Source organism: Moschus berezovskii, chromosome 24 (genome assembly GCF_049115385.1).
Source record: "Moschus berezovskii isolate FMDL1 chromosome 24, NW_MosBer_1.0, whole genome shotgun sequence".
NCBI classification, from domain to species: Eukaryota; Metazoa; Chordata; class Mammalia; order Artiodactyla; family Moschidae; genus Moschus; species Moschus berezovskii.
In genome coordinates, this window is record NC_142483.1 from 591,700 (window position 1) to 615,993 (window position 24,294).

At 54.1% G+C, this 24,294-nt stretch overlaps 1 protein-coding gene across 1 annotated transcript in view; it reads left to right on the forward strand.

Moving 5' to 3' along the window:
- Positions 1 to 16,425, forward strand: part of TXNRD3 (thioredoxin reductase 3) — a 34,612-nt gene extending 18,187 nt beyond the window's left edge. The window contains exons 10-17 of the mRNA XM_088831983.1: positions 355 to 580; positions 1,349 to 1,441; positions 7,127 to 7,203; positions 7,663 to 7,819; positions 8,421 to 8,528; positions 11,888 to 11,983; positions 15,708 to 15,842; positions 15,969 to 16,425. Of these exons, the coding sequence (XP_088688109.1) occupies positions 355 to 580; positions 1,349 to 1,441; positions 7,127 to 7,203; positions 7,663 to 7,819; positions 8,421 to 8,528; positions 11,888 to 11,983; positions 15,708 to 15,842; positions 15,969 to 16,037 (961 nt within the window). The 3' untranslated portion in view covers positions 16,038 to 16,425. The remainder of the gene's footprint in view (positions 1 to 354; positions 581 to 1,348; positions 1,442 to 7,126; positions 7,204 to 7,662; positions 7,820 to 8,420; positions 8,529 to 11,887; positions 11,984 to 15,707; positions 15,843 to 15,968) is intronic.
- The last annotated feature ends 7,869 nt before the right edge of the window (positions 16,426 to 24,294 follow it).

A 24,294-nucleotide genomic window follows, 5' to 3' on the forward strand; every position in this document is an offset into this window, starting at 1 on the left:
GTGGACCAGGTGACCAGGAGAACTTGCTGTCCTGATGCTGGGATTTAACAGGAATCCCCAGTGGACAGTTGTCAAGAGGATCTGTGACCTCGATGTATAAAGTCGGACAACGACTTGCACACTTTCTCGACCAGATGCACTTTAAGAAACACGTTTTTCACTGTGTGGCTGTTCAGGCGAGCGCCCGACACAGGCTTTGCACGAGGGCCACTGTTTGATGTCCAGCCACCTGGCAAGACGTCCTCCTCCTCCACTGCAGGTGGACACACCTGCAGTCCCCGAGGGCCACTCCCCCCAGTGCCCGTTGGCTCTGGGCCCTGGCGCCGTCCCTCATGGAGACCCTTCTCTCTGCAGTGACGACCTGTTCTCGCTGCCCTACTGCCCGGGCACGACCCTGGTGGTGGGCGCGTCCTACGTGGCGCTGGAGTGCGCGGGCGTCCTGGCCGGCCTGGGCCTGGACATCACGGTCATGGCGCGCTCCGTGCTCCTGCGGGGCTTCGACCAGGAGATGGCCGAGAAGGTGGGCGCCTCCCTGCAGCAGCTCGGCGTGCGCTTCCTGCGCAAGTTCGTGCCCGTGGAGGTGAGTCCCGGCTCCGGACCGCCTTCACTGTCACCCTGCCGGTCCAGCTCCACGAGCTTCCCTTCTGTTTGATGTTTTTAAAGACTCCTGAGGCATTCGGGATGTCAGTTCCTCGACCAGGGATCAAACCTGTGCCCCCTGCAGTGGGGGTGTCGAGTCCTAACCTCTGGACCACCATCTCTAGGAGGGAGAGGTTCCTCCTGGGGCTTCTCATGTTACCCTTGTTCATGCTGCTCCCCAGGGACTGAGGACGGGGCGCCCACCCTGAGCCTCAGTGCCCAGCTGTGCCCCCCCATTCCCTGCCGACAAGCCACATCTCAGTGCTGATGGCTCTACTGGCATCTGCCTCGACTCCACACCCATTCATACAGCCGCCCGCTGGGCATCTCCGCCTGAATTCCTCTCAACATGTTAAATGCAGCAAGACAAAATAAAGCTCCTGATCTCCTTCCCACGGTCCTGCTGCCGTCCTGGCCTGTCCCTGTCCTCGGGAGGGCATGCTCCCGTCCAGGCCTGTCCCTGTCCTCGGGAGGGCGTCCCCCAGAGCACACGGTCAGTGCGGTCCACACCAGACAGCAGCCCCGGCGGCTCCCCGTCCGCTCTTCCCGCTCACCCAGGGGCTTGTCTCTCCCTCGACCACCCTCGGGCCCATCCTTCCTCCGTCGGCTCTGTGCAGGTGGAGCGCACCCGCCTGCACACACACACGCCCTGTGCCCCCCCTATCTGTGCACCTGCAGAGAGAATCCACGCACTGTCCATCCTTGCCAGGTCCAGCAGCTGGAGAAGGGCCTGCCCGGGAGGCTGAAGGTCGTGGCTAAATCCACGGAAGGGCCAGAGACAGTGGAGGGCGTTTACAACACGGTGAGCGTCTGCCGGGTGCGCAGGGGGTGGATGGACATGCTCGTGAATTGGCGCAGATGAAACACGTGGGGAGGTGGCACCAGGGCTGATGTTTCTGACTCTCTGTGAGACTCTAGTATATATGGCACGCGTTGGGCTGTTGATATTTGATGGTTTTCGGTGGCACACGAAGAATACGATGCTGAAATATGCGGGTGTGTAACTGTGCAGGGAACAAAATCTGGAAGCAGGTGTGAGTGGAGTTCGCTCAGTCGTGTCCGACTCTTTGCGACCCCATGGACTTCTCCAGGCCAGAATACTGGAGTGGGTAGCCGTTCCCTTCTCCAGGAATCTTCCCGACCCAGGGATCAAACCCAGGTCTCTTGCATGCAGACGGATTCTTCACCAGCTGAGCCACAGGGGAAGCCTGGAAGCAGGTGTACCTCCCTGCTTTTAGTGCTGAATTCTGGGGAGTTAGATGTCTTACACATTTCTGCATTTGACTATTTTTGCAATAAGCATTGATTATATTTTATAATCAAAAGCAGCAAAAACAAGCTATGTCAGACCTCCAAACAGTGTGAGTAGTCTGTGGACCCTTGGGTGGCAGTCGTTATAACTTGAACTCGTGCAAGTCAGACTCCAGCATTTCCTGTGTAAACTGTAGTTTATCGCTAACCTGGATCAAACTGTTCATTTATGTTTCATCTACTCTAACAGCATGATTTTTTTCAACTAAAAGTGAACGATGTTGTGAGGATGACCAAGGCCAAAGATCAGTGTAAGGAAAACAAACGTAAGAACTAGCCCCTGTCGGGGTTCTGATCAGGGTTGTGATGGGAATGTAACCAGCTGGAAGCACTCGATTCTGCAGTACCCAGGCTTCCAGTGTGTGGTACGTCTGCCCTTTGACCTCGGCCATCTGTAATAGCCCCCAGCAAAGTTAGTACATTTCTCTATAGACATCAGGAATATCTTCTGTTAGATTTATTCCTGGATATTTACGTATTTTTGTATAGTTACAAGTGGTGTTTTTGAAAAAGTGTCATTGTTTTTCAGAGTCTGTTGCTGACGTATAGAAAGGCTGCTGGACTGTGTGATTGTGATTTAACTCAGCACTCAGGAATCTTGCTGAGCCCGTTTGATCACGTGTCTGTAAATGCTTCGGCGTCTGCTTTGTTACACACTCACAGCAAGGACTTGCTTCCTTCCCTTCCTTTTCCCGCATGAGGGCACCAGCCACGGCCCCACGCAGTGCTGACAGGAAATGCAGGCCTAGACACTCCCGCCTTGCTCTAGGGGTCGGGGTCGGGTCAGGAGGGAGGTTTTCAGTGTTTCGCGGTTAAAGAGTAAGGTTTTCCGTGGGTTTTGGTAGATACTCTTAATCATGGTAAAGAAATCATTTTCTATTTTTGTTTGCTAAGTTGTTTTTGTTGTTGTTGCTATTTTGTTTTTTTGTTAAAAGTCAGAAGTAGGTGGTCAGCTGTAAGAATGTTCCTTTTGTGGCTGTTAATGATTATTTTTTCTCTTTATTCTGTTAGTGTGTTATATTGATTTACAGTCAACTTTATATTACTGTGTAAATCCAACTGGATAATGCATGGTTCTTTTTATATATTTTTAGATTTGGCTATTTAAAATTTTTGTATCTATATTCATGAATTATATTGGCTTATAATTTTCCTTTCACATTTTGAACTTCCCAGATTTTTATTTCAAAGTTTTCTAGCTCTTTAAAGAAGTCTGGAATGTGTTCCTTCTTTTTTTATTCTCTAGAAGCATTTATGTACTACTAGAATTGTTGTTTTTGTTCAGTTGCTAAATCATGTCTGACTCTTTGGGACCCCAGGGACTGCAGCTTGCCAGGCTTCCCTGTCCATCACCAACTCCTGGAGCTTGCTCAAACTCACGTCTGTTGAACCATTGATGCCATCCAACCATCTCATCCTCGGTCATCCCCTTCTCCTCCCGCCTTCAATCTTTCCAAGCATCAGAGTCTTTTCCAATGAATCAGTTCTTTGCATCAGGTGGCCAAAGTATTGGAGTTTCAGCTTCAGCATCAGTCCTTCCAATGAATATTCAGGGTTGATTTCCTTCAGGATGGACTGGTTGGATCTCCTTGCAGTCCAAGGGACTCTCAAGAGTCTTCTCCAGCACCACAGTTCAGAAGCATCAGCTCTCCGGCGCTCAGCCTTCTTGATGGCCTGGCTTTCACGTCTGTGCGTGACTACCGTGGCTTTGACTATACAGACCTTTGCTGTCAACGTGATGTCTCTGCTTTTTCATGTGCTGTCTAGATTTGTCATAGCTTTTCTTCCAAGGAGCGAGTGTCTTTTAATGTCATGGCTGCAGTCACCATCTGCAATGATTTTGGAGCCCAAGAAACAAAATCTGTCGCTGTTTCCACTGTTTCCCCATCTATTTGTCATCAAGTGATGGGTCCAGATGCCATGATCTTAGTTTTCTGAATGTTGAGTTTTAAGCCAACTTTTTCACTCTCCTCTTTTACTTTCATCAAGAGGCTCTTTAGTTCTTCTTCACTTTCTGTCATAAGGGTGGTGTCATCTGCATATCTGAGGTTATTGATATTTCTCCCGGCAATCTTGATTCCAGCTTGTGCTTCATCTAGCCCAGCGTTTCTCATGATGGACTCTACATATAAGTTAAATAAGTAGGGTGACAATATACAGCCTTGCGTGTTTGATAGAGTAGGCCTAGAATGTTCAGTGAAGATATGTTCAATTTTCTTTAACAGTCAAAGGACTGTTTAATGCTGCTTTTTTTCTGCCAGCTTTTCCTGTTGAGTCGTGGCTGATCTGGAACCGTGCCGTCCGCGCCCCTCGGGGTCCATCTGTGTGGTGTGCGTTGGTGGCTGGTTCTTATACACCTGTTCTTCTCCAGATTCTCTTTCAATTATAGGTTATTACAAGATACTGAGTAGTTTCCTGTGCTATATGGTAGGTCCTTGTTAATTATCTACTTTATATACAGTCCTGTGAATCTGTTAATCCCAAACTTCTGATTGACCCCTTCGTCCCCTTTCCCCTTTGGTAACCTTAAGCCTGTTTTCTGTGTCTGTCAGTCTGCCTCCGTTTTGTGAATAAGTTCATTTCGTTCATTTCTTTAAGATTCTACCTGTAAGCGATGCCAGGTGATATCTGTCCCTGCCTGACTTCCTTCACTTTGTGTGATAACCTCTGTCCGCCCGTGTTGCTGCGGCGGCACCATGTCTCTTTCCGGCTGAGCAGCGTTCCCCGGTATGTGTTCACCGCATCTGTATCCATTCCCCTGTCCATGGACACAGGTTGCTTCCTCCACATAAATTTAAAACCAGCTTTCCAATTTCGAAGAAAAAGTCTGCTGGGATTTTGACAGAGATTGTATTGCTCACGTAGATGAATTTGGTAAAACCGACATCTTAAATTAACGGCAATGATTTTTCCTGTGCATGAACCTTCATATTGTTTCCACTTATTATGTTTGCATGTTCTTTACTTTCTGTCAGCAACATTTTATCATTTTTCTCTGGAGGTCTTTCATGTTTCTGTTAAATGTATCTCTAAGTATTTCATATTTTTAGCCTTATGCAAATGATATTCTAATTTTTACATATTGGGCGGTTAGTTGGTAGTACATAGAAATACAGATGATTTTTCTGTATTGACCTTCTTAGGATTTGTTCTGCATGAAGCAGTAGTTTTGTTTCTTGTTTCCAGTCTGTGTGCATTTTATTTCCTTTTCTTGCCTCGTTACCCTGGCTGAGACATCCACGTGGTGCTGACAGAGGCTGAGGGCCTCCCGTCCTGGGGTGAGCGAGGCGGCCTCTCTGCTGCGGGCACGTGCACCCTCAGGGTTCTGCAGATCCTTTCGTCAGGCTGGGGACGTGTGCCTCCAGTCCGAGAGCACCGAGGCTTTTATTGAAATCCTCAAGGGTGCTTAGTTTTGTCAAATGCTGTCCCAGCTTCTACTGGGATGAGTAAGTTTTCTTCTTTTTTATTCTGTTCAAATGGTGAATTCCATTGATTGGTTTTTGTGTGTTAAACCAGATTTGTATTTTGGGACAAAGCCCAAAATACTTGGTTACAATCAATTGTCCTTTATTTACGTTGCTCTATTTTATTTGCTGGCATCTGTTAAATATCTGGCGTCTGCGTTCATGGGGAGTGTTGGCTTCTGATTTTCTTTGGTTTTAAATGACTGATGTTTTGCAGGGCTGGGCCTCCGGTGCAGTGTGCGGGTGCTCTGGAGCCAGCGAGCAGGGCTGCTCCTCCGTGCCGTGTGTGGGCCTCTCACAACAGTGGGCCTCTCACCGCCGTGTGTGGGCCTCTCACCGCCGTGTGTGGGCCTCTCCCTGCCGTGTGTGGGCCTCTCACCGCCGTGTGGGGGCCTCTCACCGCCGTGTGTGGGCCTCTCACCGCAGTGGCCTCTCACCGCCGTGTGTGGGCCTCTCACTGCAGTGGCCTCTCACCGCCGTGTGTGGGCCTCTCACCGCCATGTGTGGGCCTCTCACCGCAGTGGCCTCTCCCTGCCGTGTGTGGGCCTCTCACCGCCGTGTGTGGGCCTCTCACCGCCGTGTGTGGGCCTCTCACCGCAGTGGCCTCTCACCGCCGTGTGTGGGCCTCTCACTGCAGTGGCCTTTCTGCTGCTGCGCGCGGGTGCTGGAGCGTCCAGACTCAGCAGCTGTGGCCCAAGGGTTTAGTTGTCCCTTGGCACGTAGGCTTTTCCCAGACCAGGAATCGAACCCATGTCCCCCGCGCTGGCAGGTGGGATCTTAGCCACTGAGCCGCCGGGGTGTCCTCTCGCGCTTTCTCTCCTTCCACTGCCCTTGTCCGGCCTTGTGTCAGGCGTCCTCACCTTCCAGACGGCCTTGGGATGTCGTCCCTGTCTCTTGTCCTGGAGGCTTTGTGTGTCATCAGTGTGTTTCTTAAGTGTCGCACACACTTTACTAACAAGGTCTCCTGGCTCTGGGGTTAACTCACGGAGAAGCTTCCACACCGTGGACTCGGTCTCTGTGAGCACAAAGCCCTTAGTCTGCTTGCGCTGCCAGAGCATCTACGGGTTGGTCACATGGGGTCACAGGGAGAAAGTGACCGTCTACGCCCTGAGGAGAGAGGCCTCAGGAGACGTCTGACCTCCAGAACTGAGAGGAACCTCATCCGGGTACTCTGTTATGTTCTGAAGCAGGACCACTCTTCCCTGGTAGCTCAGTGGTAAAATGTCCTCCTGCCAGTGCAGGAGACAAGGGTTCAGTCCCCTGGAGAAGGGCGTGGCTACCCATTCCAGTACTCTTGCCTGGAGAATTCCATAGACAGAGGAGTCTTGCAGGCTACACGGTCATGGGGTCACAAAGAGTCAGACAAGACTTCTCGACTGAACAATAGCCTTGTTGTACCTTAATCAACTCTGTAAAGGCCCATCTCGAAATACAGTCACATTCCAAGCTCCTGGGGGTCAGTGCCTCGGCATGAATTAGGGGAAGGGGCATGGTGCAGCCTGTGCCATAGGTTACTCAGAGTCATGTGGGTGTAAGTTTGGTCAAGTCTGTCTTTGCAGGCCTCTGTTTCATCTAAACTGTCAAATTGATTGGCATAGGCTGTTGATGACATTCTGTTGTTCTCCTGTCAGCGTCTGAAGGATTCATCGTGATGTTCTTGTTTCCATTCCTGGTGTTGATGATCTGTGTTTCTGCCGTCTCTCTCAACACAGGTTTTGTTAGCAATTGGTCGTGACTCCTGTACGAAGAAGTTAGGGTTGGAGAAGATTGGTGTGAACATCAGTGAGAAGTAAGTACCCTGGTGTTAGCGCCTAGCCCTGCACAAAGCTCGGTGTTTCCACAGATCACCCCTGGGAAATTCTGACTTAATTACTGAGATGCTCTGAATTTCTTTTGTAGTAAGTAATGTGTTGCCTCTGTATTATCAGTTATTTCATTAATCAGTTGATAACTCTTAATGTTTTCCTTAAATATTTCATGCATTAAGCAGTTACTTGTAAAAAATAATTGTGGAAATGTATGCATCCACTTTCTGTGGTTTAGAATGAATTTGTCCTTGATCAGGCAAGGAGAAAAATTCCAAAGCAGTATGTTCGACTCTGGGGGAGGCCTGGCGCTGTCCTCAGCTCTCAGAAAGCAGGCAGCAGTTTGTCTGAGCCGTGGGTCCAGGGACGCTTGGTGGAAGACAGTCTGCTTCCAGCAGTGCAGAGTCAGTTGTAATATATTTTTTCTTCCCTGAATGCAACAGGACGGGCAAGATCCCAGTAAACGACGAGGAGCAGACCAGCGTGCCCTACGTCTATGCTGTTGGGGATGTTCTGGAGGGCAAGCCGCAGCTCACCCCGGTCGCCGTGCAGGCAGGCAAGCTGCTGGCTCGAAGGCTTTTCGGGGGCCGATCAGAGAAGGTAAGCTTCTCACTGCTGTCTCTAGGATAACGCCTAAATCAAAACCATGATTAGAGGAAAGTCAGTGCCATTTTGCTGGGAAGGCACCCCCTGTATCATGTGCAGTTCCCTACCGTTTGCTGATGGTTTTGAGTAAATACTTTATGAGCATCTCACGTTCAGGGTGTTGTCCTGGGTGGCACGGGGGCACCCAGGTGGGGCTGTCCTGTCTTCTTACCGGAGGGGTCGGGGAACGCATCCTGGGTGGATTGCTGCTCCAGCACCGGGGGCAGGGCCACTCAGCTCGGGATCAGATGGGCTCAGCGCATGGCCGTCTCCCCTTGGCAGGCCGGCCCGTCGCCCTGCCCAATGCGGCGGAAGGGCTTCCTGCTCTTCCTCGCAGGGGTGTGGTCCTGTGCGCGGCTGGGGGGTCCCGGTCTCACTGAAGCGGCCAGAGTCGGGGCCCCCCTACATGCTCAGTGACTCAGGTCCCCGAACTGTGGTGGGTGATGGTCACTTGCACTGGGCTGTGCTTGTTTGTCTTCCGTTTATAAATGCACGTTGTGCGGATTTTCACTGGGAAAAGCAGGACGAAACGAGACACGAACTGTCTGTCTTGCAGTGTGACTACGTCAGCGTCCCCACTGTGGTGTTCACGCCCTTGGAGTATGGCTGCTGTGGGTACTCAGAGGAGAAGGCTGGCGAGGTATACCAGGCGGAGAATCTGAATGTAAGCTGTGCGGTTGGCGCGTTCTCAGACCTCGCCTCTAATCCACGGTTTCTCCTGCTGGCCTCTTATTCTGTAGTTTTGCAAGTTCCTGTAATGGCTGCATTGTCAGAAATTACATTCCTGCTTTAGGAAAGTTGGAAGTTAAATAACGTAAGCCCTGTCTCTAGCAGAGCGTGATCGTCACGCGGCTGGGAAGAAGGACACGGACTCGGTGCACAGGGCTTTGAGTGCACGGCAGCATCTGCAGGGGGAGGCCTCTGGGGGAGCTCGCAGTCCCGGGAGCTGTGGGGTGGGGAGGACCAGGGGCTGGGGGGGCCACGGCAGCTCCTCCTTCTGCTGGGGTTCACGTGTGTGTGCGCACGCATGTGTGTACATGTGTGTGTACACGTGTGTGCCTGTGCGTGTGTACATGTGTATGCGCGCGTGTGCACGCACTTGCAGATCACGCTCTGTTGCTGCAGAAACAGGCACACGTGGCAGCCACGTGCACGTGGCCCCTCCCCACTGCAGGGTCACTGCTAGCTCTGGTCTCTGGAGGAGCTGAGTGGCCCAGCGTTTGTCTCGGCCACACATCGTGGGGGCATTCGCTGGCCCGAGCCGGCTCTGTGCACCTTCCCCACGTGGCGCGGCGGGGCCAGACTCAGGAAGTGGCTCTGGGCGCCCCCCGCCCCGTCTGCAGGCTCTGGAGGGGCGGTCCCAGGGCTGTGGCGCTGCGGGGTTGCGGGCTGCTCGCACGTCCCCAGAGCTGCTCTCGCTCCCCTCCACCCCTGCCCGTCCGGTCCCACCGCCCCACAGTGTGTCCTCACGGTGATGTGGTGGGTGGTCCGAGTGGCTTTCGCCTGCCCTTCTCCCCATATGGGAGGGTTTAGCGGATGAATGGGGTCAGAGGGTTAGAATCACTTCGTGTTTTCAGGGGCTGTTGTTTAGGTGGCGTTTTCAGTGAGAAGTTTCCATTTCAGAGGATGTAATTTGATCAGCGTTTATAATTAACTCCTGGGAATCATGAACCACGTGTGTGAGTGGTGAACTTTTACTCGGGTCTCTGACAAGTGACAGTAGCCATCGTGGACTTAACACTTAGTTCCAAAGGCCCGCGAGAGGAAGGACGTGGGAGGCTGCAGCCCAGATGAAGGGGTGCATCTACAGGAACAGCCCCCGTTTTGGGGTCACTCTCGGGTCTCTCCCAAGGCCCCCTGCACATACTTTCACTTTTGCATTTTGCAGGACTGAAACTTTGATCTGTTAGTATTTTTGATAGTCCTGTTATAAAGAGACTTGAGAAAACCTCGCATAAACCCACGTTATTTCTTTTCAAGTGGGGAAGTTAAGGTGAGAAGGTGAGGGTAGACTCAGTAAGACGGGATAAGAAAATGGAATTCATTCACAAAATTCACGCCGTACCGTCCTGTGGACGTTGATCTCTGATAAGGAACTTGTATGTAGCATATCAGAGAACTCTCACAACAGTAAAAACCAAATAACCCAGCTTTAAAAGAGCAAAGGCTGTTTCCCCAAAGAACGTGCACAGGTGGCCAGCAGACACGCGGAAAGGTTCTTGGTGTCACTGTCGTCAGGGAAGCACATCACAAGCTTAGGGAGAGGCCACGGGGTGATTGATGAGAGTTCTCACCATTTCTGCGGGTTCTGTCTTCACTCTCCTGATGGTGTCCTTTGAAGCACAGAGATCTTTCCTTTCGGTGCAGTCCGGTGTGTCTTTTTGGTTCTGTTGTCACATGTACTTTTGATGTCACTCCTGACAAATCATTATCTGACCTGCAGTTGTGAAGATGGATGCCTGTGTTTTCTTCCTAGAGTGTTGCGGTTTTCAGCTCTGACGTGTGGGCTTTGATCCATTCTGAGAACTTTCTGTCCACGTGTGAGGTCGGGGTCCAGCCTCATCCCCCGCACATGGGGGCCCATTTTTCCTTGAAGAGCGTCCTCCTAGTGAGGGAGCATGGGCACTGATCTAGCTTACAAATTTCAGTGTCATTGGAGGGCGGGTGGGAGGGCAGGGGCCAGGGAAGAGAGAGTGAAGAAGCCTCCTGAACAGGAGGGCAGGCCAGGAAGGAGAGCCCGCCCAGGAGCAGGCAACTGCAGTGCAAGTGTGCTGTTTAGAAGCGTGCAGGCTGATGACAAGCAGGAGGGAAGGCACTCGTGTCTGATTGAAAAGGGCACCGGTTGGCAGAGGTGGCTGGTCGCATACCAGAGCTTTTAAATTTGCACTTCTTGTGCCTAAGTTGATTTAACAATTAAAACTCTTTTAAAAAGGCAGTAATAGGGAGATTATTTGGGGGGCAGGCTGTGCACCGAGCTTGTTAGATCTTAGTTCCCCAACCAGGGATTGAACTCGTGCCCCCACGCAAAGAAAGCGCAGAGTCCTAACTACTGGACCCCTCGGGAACTCTGAAGGGAGGGTCTGGACAAGGAGAGTACTGGGCGGAGGAGGCCACCAGCGCTGTCGGGTAGCCGTTTATCCAGAGGGCACGGGCACCAGAGCTGCTGAGCGGCACATGGGTGACAGGAAGACCAGCAGAACGGAATCTGAAGCCCAGATTGATCCAGGTGCTTAGGAGAATTAACATGGATGAAGGCGGTATTTTAAATCTATGGCAAAAGGCGGTCATTAAGGGTGCTGGAGTAAGTGGGTGGCAGTTAGGAACAATGTGAAGTTGGGTCCACACTTCACGCCCTCTTTGAACCAGGAGGATCAAATACTTAAATGAAACACAATCTTCCAAATACTGGGAGGAAAGCATAGCTGACACATTGGTGTGAAGAGCCGACTCATTGGAAAAGACCCTGATGCTGGGAAAGACTGAGGGCAAGAGAAGGGGACGACAGAGGATGAGATGGTTGGATGGCGTCACCGACTCAACGAACATGAGTTTGAGCGAGTTCCAGGAAATAGTGAAAGACAGGGGAGCCTAGCGTGCTGCAGTCCATGGGGTTGCAGAGAATCGGACACAACTGAGCAACTGAACAGCAATGCACTTGAGGACAGGCATGGAGGGGGTACAGGGGAAGGGTCCCGTGCAGGGCTCAGGGTGCGTTGAAGCTGGGAGCTTTCTGTTTCAGAAATCCTGTTTATAATCTCAAGAGTTGGCGCAAGCTCTTTTCTTAACATTCGGGGTATATGTTAGGAATAATACCTTGGGGTGAAGAAGCATTTATCTCATGTTCCTGGTAGCCAGAGAGATTAAACAGTTTGTATTAAAATGCGTGGAAGAGTTTCAGACTTGGAAGCTGGGATCATGCACGTTTCAGTTTCTGAGAGCTAGTGGGCAAGCTGCCTTCTCTGTGTGGTCCTGGAGCCCCGCGGGGCGTCTCCGTGGGCGCTGACCTCTGCCCCTCTCTTGCAGGTCTACCACACCCTGTTTTGGCCTCTCGAGTGGACAGTGGCCTGCAGAGACAGCAACGCTTGTTACGCGAAGATAATCTGCAATAAGCTGGACAGCGTACGTCATGTGTTTGGAAGCGGGCATGCTTGGATTTTAAAATGTCGTTTTTAGTCTCGTATCTGGGCTTTTATAATCTCCTTAAAGATAGCTCTCGGGGCTAGGCAGAAATCCTTCAGACTGCCACCCAGGCGCTGTGCTTGCGGGGGATGGACACGTGCCTCCCTTTCTCCGTGGGATCGTGTCTCTCAGGGGCGCTCTGACTGGCGGTGTGGAGCCTCAGGCTTTGCCGCGATCTGGGCCGTCAGCGACAGAGCATAGGTGCGTCCATCTGCATCTGGAGACAAAGGCGTACCTTGAAGACATTGCGGGTTTGTTTCCAGACCTGGCAATAAATCGAATGTCACGGTCGTGCGAGCCCCAGAATTGTTTGGTTTCCCTGTGCGTGTGAGGTCACATTTACACCAGATACTCTATGCTTAAACACTCCAATCATCAGCCGCGCGCTCAGCAGGTTGTGGCTCTCTTGCTGGTGGAGGGCCTGGCCGCAGTGCTGGGGCTGCTGACTGACCAGGGCAGAGGCAGCTGAAGGCTGGGGCGGCTGCAGCTGTTTCTCAGAGCAAGGTGACCGGGACACTGGCCGCTTGGAAGGACTCTTCTTTCACGAGTGGGTTCCCTGGAGCAGGCAGTGCTGCTTGGTGGCGTCTCACGCACAGCGGCACGGCCTTCAGGGTTGGAGTCCGTCCTCCCAGACCTGCCGTCCTTTATCCAGCAAGCGTGAGTCGTGTCCCGAGTTGTGGCTGTGATCACGGCCTCCGGCAGGAGCGGCTCCACCTCAGGGCCTGCTGTCTGTGCTTCTCCGTTGGGAGCAGCTCCTGCGTTCGGTCCATCCTCAAGGTGGCGGCAGCTCAGCCCCGTCCTCAGGACCCGCTTCTGACCCCCGTTCTGCTGCTTCCACCACGTCTCCCTTCCTTCCCCCAGGAAGTCCTGGGCTCCTCGCTGTCATCCACGGGGACTAGAGTCAGCTTCTTCCAAATGCCTCTCAGGTTTCTGTTCTGACCTCGTCCCACTAGCCGCAGTGTTCTTACAGCATCTGGGACGGGACTCCTCTCCAGAGGTCTTCGGTCCACTCTTCCTGGATCCGCCAGAGGACTCACTGTCTGTGGCAGCTGCAGCCTAGCAGAGTGGATTTGTCCAATAATAAGACTTGGAAGTCAAGATTTCTTTTTGACTGCTGGACAGCAGAGGGCTGTTGTGAAAGCAACATCCATCACATTGTACGTCTCCATCAGAGCTCTGGGGTGGTCAGGGGCATGTCATTTGGAAAGGGCATTCCTGTTTGGAAAGGAATCTTTTCTTCTGAGCAGTCGGTCTCAACAGTAGGCTTAAAATATTCCATAAACCATGATATGAGCAGATGCCATCCTGGCTTTGTTGAGCGCAAGGCAGAGTCGATTCAGCTTAATTCTTAACGGCCCTGGGGTTTGGGGAATGGCAGGTCAGTGCTGGGTTGCACTGTGTCAGCGCACAACATGAGAGCAGCCTGTCTGTCCTTTGAGGCCGTGAAGCCAGACCCTGACTTCTCGTCTCACTGTGAAAGGACTGCATGCGCAGTCAGCCGCTTCAGTCGTGTCCGACCCTTTGTGACCCCATAGACTGCAGCCCGCCAGGCTCCTCTGTCCATGGGACTCTCCAGGCAAGAACACTGGAGAGGTTGCCACGCCCTCCTCCAGGGGATCTTCCCCACCCAGTGATGGAGCCCAGGTCTCTCATGTCTCCTGCATTGGCAGGCAGGTTCTTTACCACTAGCACCACCTGGGAAGCCCATGAACGCCCCAGATGCATCTTTCCATCCACGTTGAAAACCACCAAGTGTCGGAGCTTCTGGGGAGGTTAGGTCTTCTGGGCAAAGGGCTGCAGCTTCTGCGTCGGCGCTAGCTGCTGCCCCGGCCCCGCGGTGCTGTCTCTGTGAAACGGTTCCTTCCTGAGTTTCTGTGAGCCCACTCCGCCAGTTCCCACCGCCCTGCAGCCTCCCCTATCTGTGCTTTCATGGAACCGGAGGGGATCGCGGCCTTGCTCTGGAGGCTTTGATCAGAGGACGTGGCGGCGGGTTTGGTCTTCTGCCTGGACACCAGAGCTGTCTCCACCCACATCAGCAGGCAGGCTGCTTCTCTCCTCGCTCCTCGCTCGCCAGAGCAGCACTCTCAGCCCCGGGAGTGCTGTCCCTCCACGTTCTCAGCCTGGCTGACTGTCCGGCTCAGGAGGCCCGGCTCTCGGCCTGTGCTGGCTCTCCACCTGCCCTCCCCACTTCTAGCTTCTGACATCAAGGGGAAGTGTGCGACTCTTCCTTCCATTTGAATGTTCAGAGGCCATCGTTGGGAGATTATTGGGCTAATTTCAGTGTGTTCCTGTCCCAGGGCAGAGGGAGGCTGCGGAGTAGGAGACAGGCTGTGGGCGGGAGCCAGTCGGTGGAGCTGTGGGCGAAGGTCCCCGTGTCACCTGGTTCGCGGTACCCAGAACAGTTACAGGAGTAACATCGCAGTCCCTGATCACGGGTACAATAATAAGGAGGAAGTTTGAAACAGTGTGAGTTTCCAGAGCACAGAGCCACCAAGTGAGAGACTGCTGCTGGAGAGACTTTGCCAGGAGACGCGCTCAACACAGGGTTGGCACAGACCTTCAGTCTGCAAGGGACGCGCTCAACACAGGGTTGGCACAGACCTTCAGTCTGCAAGGGACGCGCTCAACACAGGGTTGGCACAGACCTTCAGTCTGCAAGGGACGCGCTCAACGCAGGGTTGGCACAGACCTTCAGTCTGCAAGGGACACAGTGTGTGCGACACAGCACGGCCTGCCTGTGGGGGGCTGTGCCACAGGCAGTTAGGTGATGCCTCCATGCAGTGAAAGCCTGGTTAGAATTACTCAAGTTCTAATGGAGGCGCTCACAGCGGCAGGTGCAGGGCCCCCCGTGAGAGCCCCTCGCCCCTCCGTGGGGTCAACAGGGACCCTCGAGGCCGGTGGAGAGTGCCCTGAGACTGTGCCAGGATGGGGCGCTGCCCTCCTCAGAGCCTGAGATTCTCTCTGGGGAGGTCAGATGAGAAGCCGCCAACGATGTGACCTCATGCTCCCCTCTGAGGGTCCTCCCGTGGGGCCCGGAGACTCCGGGCATTGCCCACGGCCCCCAGCGAGTGCCAGTCACTGTGGTGTGTTCTTCCGCAGGCCCACTGTGTGGGCCGGGAGCGTGGGGGCACAGGCCTTCCCCTGGTGCACTGTGGCCCTGAAGCTCTAGATGCGGGGAAAGAGATGAGAGCTGTGGACGGGGGGCCTGAGTGCTGCAGACCCGGGGGTGCCCGGGATGAATCGACAGCCCCTGGTGTGTGTGCGTGGGTGGCGAGGGGAGAGGGCCCCGCTCCTCGGTGTCTGTGCCCCGGGCCAGGAGTGGGGCCCCTGCTCAGAGGGCACACACCCCAGCGTGGCCGTTAGCCCTGACTCATCGGGCTGTCATTTAGCGCTCTCTCAGGGTAACTGGAAGCGTCCACCATGCTGGGAACCCCTCCGGGGAGCGGGTTTACACTCGTCCTGGTGGGTCGGGGCTCACGGTACCTCAGGGTGTGTGCCCAGGGCTCTCCCCGCAGAGTCTCGAGGGCGCAGGCTCCTGATGATGCTCTGGCTCAGGGCGGCGTTAGAGGTGCTTTTCTGGGGGAGACGCTGTAAGTTTCAACCATGAACTTGGGATGACGAGGCTCTTAGTTAGGACGTTAACCTACTGGCTTCCTTTCGGAAGGATCGGGTGATAGGATTTCACGTCCTTGGACCAAACGCCGGGGAGATCACCCAGGGGTTTGCCGCTGCCATGAAGTGCGGGCTCACAAAGCAGCTGCTGGATGACACCATCGGGATCCACCCCACGTGTGGAGAGGTGCGCCTGCTGGGTCTCTGGGGACAGGGAGGGGCCTGCTGTCCTCAGCCGTGTTCAGGACGCATGCTCCTAAAACTGGCGTCCGCACAGCTGCGTGTGAATCACGTTCTTCCTTCCCCTGGGCAGGTGTTCACCACCTTGGAGATCACCAAGGCATCGGGACTGGACGTCACGCAGAAGGGCTGCTGAGGCTAGGCCCTGCCACCCCGTCCTGTCCCGCCCTGTGATGGTGAGACGACGCGTGCGCTCAGGAAGCCCGCGCGCTGCCCGGGGACAGGAGGCGGGACGGCACAGGGGGCCCGCCGCCCGGCTGGGCTGACAGGAGGGCAGACTCGCTGCCTCCTTGACGTCTTCGCTCAGAGCCGCCAGGTGAGCCAAGACCGACCTCTGCCTGCCAGTTCCTCCGTGAGGCCTTTCTCGACTGACTCACCAGGCCAGTGCTCCTGCTTGCTGCGGTTTGACCCTCTCCCTGTTGCTTCCACGGAAACAGCCTCTGTTACGAAACTGACTCTCCTGGGCATGCTCAGCATGTTGATCTTCAGAGTAATATTAAAATGTTCTCAGTACTGAAAAATGGTTCTGTCCACAGTCTGTTCACTCACCGCCTGGTTCAGCAGATGACCAGGTGAGGTCAGGGCCTTCCCTTGGGGTGTGCACACCTGTCCACATCTAAAAGGGCTGGAGGCGGGCAGCCTTCCCTGGGGAGGAGCCTGTTTCCTCCCGAGCAGACCTCCCAGCCCCAAGTCCAGGGTTCCAGATGGCGGTGCGGTCCTGGGCTGCCTGCCACCCCCTGGCCCACTGGTCCTGTGGTCAGAACTTTTTAAAAGAAACTTTAGGCCAGTAAGCAGGTCGGGGTCACCATCTGTGGACGGGGTGTTTGCTGCCCTCCCCAGAAGTGGCAGAGGGGGCTGCAGAGGGGTGAGGCGCCCGGCTTACTGGTCTCGGGGTCCAGTTACTGAGGCGACCCAAGCAGGCGAGGCGGGGCAGCGGTTGCCGTGGCGGCAGCACGGTGGCCTGCGGGAGACGCTGTTGGTTCCTGCATGTGGGCTGGCAGCAGTCGAACAGGGTGTAACGCAGGCGGGGTGTTTTACTTGTTGGAGCATTTTCCGTAACGTCTGTTTTAGCATCTTGGCCAGGTAATACTGCTGTCTGTGTTGTCTCGGCCTTGGCATCTAGTCACCATCTCTTCTCCTTCAAGTAGACTTTCTCCTGAGATTGTACCTGTAACCAGCTGAGGTTTGTGTCTGGAATGCAAGAATGGCTCAGCATGCAGAATCCAATCAGCGTAGCATACCTCATCGGCAGAAGGAAGGAAAAGAGTCACATGATGATCTCAGCTGATGCTGAAAGGGCATTTGACTAAGTTCAACACACTGTCCTGATATAAAAGTAGTCAACGAACTAGGAATAGAAGAAAACTACCCCTATGTAACAAAACCCGTATGTGAAAGCCCCACAGTGATCATCTAACAAGACAAGGCTGTCCCCTTTTGCCACTTCTGTTCACCAGTTCAGTTCAGTTCAGTTCAGTCGCTCAGTCGTGTCCGACTCTTAGTGACCCCATGAATCACAGCACGCCAGGCCTCCCTGTCCATCACCAACTCATGGAGTTCACTCAAACTCATGTCCATCGAGTCAGTGATGCCATCCAGCCATCTCATTCTCTGTTGTCCCCGTCTCCTCCTACCCCCAATCGCTCCCAGCATCAGAGTCTTATTCAGTGAGTCAACTCGTCGCATGAGGTGGCCAAAGTATTGCAGTTTCAGCTTTAGCATTAAGTCCTTCCAATGAACACCCAGGATTGATATCCTCTAGAATGGACTGGTTGGATCTCCTTGCAGTCCAAGGGACTCTCAAGAGTCTTCTCCAGCACCACAGGTCAAAACCATCAATTCTTCGGCGATCAGCTTTCTTCACAGTCCAACTCACATCCATACATGACCACTGGAAAAACCATAGCCTTGACTAGAAGGACCTTGGTTGGCAAAGTAATGTCTCTGCTTTTTAATATGCTATCTAGGCTGGTCATAGCTTTCCTTCCAAGGAGTAAACATCTTTTAATTTCATGGCTGCAATCAGCATCCGCAGTGATTTTGGAGCCCAAAAAAATAAAGTCTGACACTGTTGCCACTGTTTCTCCATCTATTTCCCAAGAAGTGATGGGACCAGATGCCATGATCTTCGTTTTCTGAATGTTAAGCTTCAAGCCAACCTTTTCACTCTCCTCTTTCACTTTCATCAAGAGGCCTTTGAGTTCCTCTTCACTTTCTGCCATAAGGGTGGTGTCATCTGCATATCTGAGGTTATTGATATTTCTCCCAGCAATCTTGATTCCAGCTTGTGCTTCTTCCAGCCCAGCGTTCCTCATGATGTACTCTGCATATAAGTTAAATAAGCAGGGTGACAATATACAACCTTGATGTACTCCTTTTCCTATTTGGAACCAGTCTGTTGTTCCATGTCCAGTTCTACCTGTTGCTTCCTGACCTGCATACAGGTTTCTCAAGAGGCAGGTCAGGTGGTCTGGGATTCCCGGCTCTTTCAGAATTTTCCACAGTTTATTGTGATCCACACAGTCAAAGGCCTTGGCATAGTCAATGAAGCAGAAATAGATGTTTTTCTGGAACTCTCTTGCTTTCTCCATGATCCAGCGGATGTTGGCAATTTGATCTCTGGTGCCTCTGCCTTTTGTAAAACCTGCTTGAACATCTGGAAGTTCACGATTCACATATTGCTGAAGCCTAGCTTGGAGAATTTTGAGCATGACTTTACTAGCGTGTGAGATGAGTGCAATTGTGCGGTAGTTTGAGCATTCTTTGGCATTGCCTTTCTTTGGGATTGGAATGAAGAGTGATCTTTTCCAGTCCTGTGGCCATTGCTGAGTTTTCCAAATTTGCTGGCATATTGAGTGCAGCACTTTCACAGCATCATCTTTTAGGATTTGAAATAGCTCAATTGGAATTCCATCACCTCCACTAGCTTTGTTTGTAGTGATGTTCTCTAAGGCCCACTTGACTTCACATTCCAAGATGTCTGGTTCCAGGTGAGTGATCACGCCATCGTGATTATCTTCGTTGTGAAGATCTTTTTTGTACAGTTCTTCTGTGTATTCTTGCCACCTCTTCTTAATATCTTCTGCTTCTGTTAGGTCCATAGCATTTCTGTCCTTTATCAAGCCCATCTTTGCATGAAATGTTCCCTTGATATCTCTAATTTTCTTGAAAAGATCTCTTGTTTTTCCTATTCTATTGTTTTCCTCTATTTCAGAGTCCTTGTTAAAAGTTCTAAGCAGAGCAATTAGGCAAGAAAAAGGAGTAGAATCATCTGCACTCATAGATGATGGGGTTGTGGATGTAGAAAAACTGAAGATCCCTCATGCCCAGACACAGAAGCTGTTTGACCTGGTGAATGAGCTCAGCAGGTTGCAGGATGTGAAATCAACTCCAGGAAGTTTGGTACACCAACCGTGATCCGTCTCGAAATGAAGAAAACAATTCCACTTAACAGTAGCCCCCAGAAGAAGAAAATTCATAGGAACTAAATTAACCAGGGAGATGGAACAGTTGTACAGTGAAAACTGAAAACTGTTGAGGAAAAGACAAACAAGTGGAAAGACAGCCTGAGTTTATGGATTAGGAAACAATACTGTTAAAATGTCAGTTGTGCCTGAAGCAATCTACACATTCAGGTTCTGTCAAAAACCCAGCAATGACTTTTGCAGAAATGAAAGAACCTATCCTGAAATTCCCATGGAACCCGAAGGGGATTCTGAACGTTCAGAACAACCTCGAAAAAACACAGAGTTAGAGATCACACACTTCCTGTTTCAGGGTTTACTGCAGATCCTCAGCTGTGAGAACAGTGTGGTCCCAGCACAGAGTGGGACATGCAGAGAACAGGGAAGTCAGGCCTCGCCCGTCAGGTCGGGGGGATGGTGGGAACAGCGCTGTGACCCTTTCATGGGGAAGAGTCCTCTTTCTCCCGCTGGCACTGGGAAACCACGCCAAAGGGTAACGTCAGATCTTTGCTAACATCGTATACAAACGTCAGCTGAAAGTGGGTCAGAGGCCTAAACATAAAAGCAAAACCTGGGGAAAATGCGTCACGACCCTGGATTTGGCAGTAACTCTTCTGTGTGACAAAAGGCACAGGAAACAAGGTAAAATGGACAGAGTGGACCTCAGGGGGGTTGAAACTTTGTGCGGTCATGGCGCCAGAACACTGTGTACAGAGTAAAAAGACAAGTCCCAGAATGAGAGGAGAGACTTTCAGGCCACATATCCGCTAAGAGATATACTCCAGAATGTAACGTGGAATATACTGAGAAACTCTCAAAACCCAATAACATAGAAACAAACACCCAGACTGAAAATGGGCAAAGGACTTTGGCAGACACTTATCCACAGAAGATGCACAAATGGCCAGTACGTCACCAGAGGAACAGAGATCAAAGCTCAGTGAGCTGCCACCCCACAACCATCAGGGTTGGTGCTGAGTGGCTGACTCATGTCTGACTCTTGGACTGCAGCACACCAGGCTTCCCTGGCCTTCACTGTCTCCCAGAGTTTCCTTACACTCATGTCCACTGACTCGGTGACGCCATCCAGCCATCTCATCCTCTGTCGCCCCCTTCTCCTCCAGCCTTCAGTCTTTCCCAGCATCAGGGTCTTTTCCAGTGAGTCAGTTCTTCGCATCAGGTGCCCAAAGTACTGGAGCTTCAGCTTCAGCATCAGTCCTTCCAGTGCATATTCGGGGTTTATTTCCTTTAGGATTGACTGGTTTGGAACTGAACTATACACTTTAAAATGGTGAAGATGGTTACATTTTTATGTATTTTATCACAGTTTTTAAACTGCATTTAATTGGTGTCAGTTATGCCTTAATAAAGTTGATCTAAAAAAACAAAAAGCCCAAGACCAGATGGTATAATTCTGTGAAACATTAAAGAAGTATTAACAGCAATTTCTCTCAAAATCTTCCAAAAACTGAAGACGAGAGACCACTTCCTAAGTCAGTCTATGCATCACTATCACAGGCTACCAAAGCCGGATGGAGACGCAACCAGCAGACCCTCGGCCGGTGCCCCGATGGTTACAGGTGCAAGGGTCCTCGACAGGATAGCAGCAGCCGACCAGATCCAGCAGATTGCTAAAGGATTACGTGCGAAGTGAGTTTTACTCCCAGAGTGCGAGGGTGTTTCACAATAAGGAACTCAATCGATGTGACACACCACATTAATAGAATGACAGGCGGAGACCATGTGACCATCTCAGTTGGCACAGAAAAAGCATCTGGCAAAATCCAACATGATAAGGCCCCATGTGAAAACCCCACAGATCACACTGTCCTCAGTATTGAGACGAGACCGAAAGGTTTTTTCCTCTTAGATCGGGAACAAGATAAAGATTCCTGCTTTGCCTACTATTCATTCAACTCGCCCTGGCGTTCTGGAGAGGGTAATCGGACAAGAAAAAGAAGCAAAAGGCGTCTGCACTGGAAAGGAAAGGCAGACTTTGGTCTGTTCACAGACCACACGAGGCCGGGTTTGGTGACCCCTCTTGCTGTGTTTTCTCTGTCTGTGGGCCTGTCTGGTCGTGGGCATTTTAGAATAAATGTTCAGTTGATCGTGAACTGTCAGAGCCTCCTAACCCGAGGCCCAAGGCCCTCTTTGCTGTGCGCACTCTGCTTCGGACACGTGTCTTCAGATCCTGCTGATGTCCCGTCGGCGCCCACACCTCCGTCTGAGGCCAGGCGTCACACACCTGGACCTCAGACCCAGCTATTTACCTGCCCACATCGGGGCGGGGGCCCGCAGAGAGGCAGAGAGGCTGAGCGAGACTGGACTCGTGCCCTCCCTGCAGGGCCGCGTCCACCCTCCGTGGTCCCTCGTGGCTCGGTGTGCACAGCGTGTGGCTTTCGCCTGAATGTCCCTCAGGCCCGGCTCGTTATCCAGCGCCTCCCTCCAGGGACCACGTCTCTCCTTGAGTGAGCTCTGCTGGCCGCCAGGTCCACCCCAGGGCTCCCGGCCCGCTCGCCTCCTTCTCCGCACGGACGCCAGGTGTTTCCACGCACACCTTGTCGCTGCTGTCCTCACTGGGCACCTGGAGCAGCTGCGGCGCCCCGCCCCGCCCCGCCCGGCCGGCCCCGCCCCGCCCCGCCCGCCCGGCCGGCCTCGCCCAGCCCCGCCCCGCCCGGCCGGCCTCACCCGGCCCAGCCCTGGCCTCACCGGGCCGCGCTCTCCCGGTGGAGGCCTCCCCTCAGCTGGTGTTAGACCGCCACGCTGCGGCGGAGGGGACGGGGCAGAAGCAACCAGGAGCAGGGAGCCCCACCTGCCCACAGGCCTGCCGGAGCCTGGGCTGGAGCCCCGGGCCCCTGGGCACTATGGCCTCACCAGTGTGACAGGGCCACTGGGAGTCGCTCCTGCCAGGCACGGGGCGCACACGGGGCTCTCCAGGAGTGTTGTGAGCTCCGGCCCCAGCAAGGCGGGCGGGGGGCTCACACGACGCCCCTCATAGCCGCGACCCCGGGCAGGCGGCCCTTGGCCCTCCCTGGTGTACGCTTTCCTGCCCGCGCTCCTCGGGATGGGACCAGCCAGCCAGGACCTCCGGACGCTCAGGCCCCTGCACAGCCGTTGGCCGCCTGGGGCTCCTGGGGCTCCGCCGTCTGCAGGCTTCCTTCCCCGTCTTGCTCTCTCTGCCCCTCGGCTCGTTTCCATCTTCAGGGACAACGGGCTTGGCCCTGTGTGCACCTCTGGACCCCAGCCCACCACTGCGGGGGCTGACTCTTCACTGCTGACCCAGCGACAGGATGCCCCCCAGCCCCACCCAGAGGGGCTGACCCGCCTCAGGGCAGGGACGGCTGAGGGGCAGGGGGGGGGGGGGTGAACCGGGAAGAGGGGTCCCCGCGGGGGTCCCCTCGGGCCTCATCCTGCATCATGCCCCCAGCAAGCGCCTGGACCAGAGCCCCACGTCGGGGCTGCTCCGAGACCCTCCGGTTCAAGGCCGAGGACGTGAGGGAGGAGGCAGGCCCTGCCGTCCACACCGTCCGCTCCCCTCCCGCCCCCGGGCCTCACGTTGAGCCGGGGTCCTGGCCTGGTAGGTGCCCCGCTGCTCGTCCGCCGGCAGCCCAGTCGATTCCCAGCCTGGTGGGGTCTCTGTGGGGCAGCAGACCCTGGAGCTGCACCCTTACGCCCGCCCTGCTCAGCCAGGCCGCTCCTGGGCAGGAGCCAGGGCTCAGGTCAAGATCAGCTAGGGAAGGAGCTTCTCTTTACTATTTATCCGCATCGCTTGTCACCTGGCCTCTTAGTTCCCAACCAGGGATGGAACCTGTGCCCCCTGCATAGGGAGAGTGGTGCCTTAACCATTGGACCACCAGGGAAATCCCAAAGAAGAAGCTTTATTTCCGCCCAGGTGGGTCATTCACTGCTTCCAGGCCTCGTGTGTGCTCTGCTCCCATGCATGTGGCTGTGGGCGCTTCCATGCAGGGGCCTTGGAGACAGGGTGCCCACCAACCCGGCTCCACGCAGCCCCTCCCACGGCCCCTCCCCATCCAGGAGTCACCAATTGTGACCTCGGGGGCTCTGATGCTGGGTGAGGCTACCGGCCTGGCCCTGTGTCCTGGGCCCAGAGCCTGGTGGCACATGGCAGCTAGGACCATGGCCCGCGTTCACCTCCCCCAGGTTCATCACACAGGGTGGCCAGTGAGTACCTGGGCCTGGGGGTCTGCTCACCCACACCTTTCTGGCTGCAGGGGGGCCGGCCCTCACATCAGCATCCTCCCAGGCCAGGTCACTGCCGGGCGCTCCAACCCACACCCGACAGCATCTCCGCTGGGATGAGGCGGCAGCCTGGACCCACGGGGGTCCCCCTGCCTTTGCAGGCGGGCTCCCCGCAGTACACAGGCCCAGGCCCATGACCGAGAGGGTCCACAGGTGACCCGGCTGGGGTGTGGGGGCCCCTGTCCGCCTCCTCCAGGCACTGGGTTCCAGTGGCAGGGCCGTGTCCTCTGTGGTCACTGCTGGGGTACCCTCTGTCACCCAGCTGCTCCAGGACTGTGGGAGCCATGAGACCTGGATGCCACCTCTTCCCCCACACGTTGCGGGGCGGGGGCCAGAGATGCAGGCAAGGCAGTTCCCCCCAGAGCCTCAGTCTCCTCACCTGAAGAGGGCAGTGGTGGCCTATCTGCCGTTAGGTGGGGAAGTAAACCAGGATCCGCACGGAGCGGCACAGACACCCCGCGGGCCCACCCCGTCCTGGACCTGGGCCCCTGCCCGATCCCCACATCCCAGCCTGGCTCCCAGGAAGGAGCTGAAAACCTTGCCCTCGTACCAGCCCGGTCCCCTGCCCGAGGCCTGCCTTGGTGCAGAGGGCTGCCCTGTCCCCAGAGGACCAAGGCTCCTGGGGACCCAGCCCCCGCCCGGGAAAGAAGCGCTCGTTTCTCTGAGGCTTCTCTC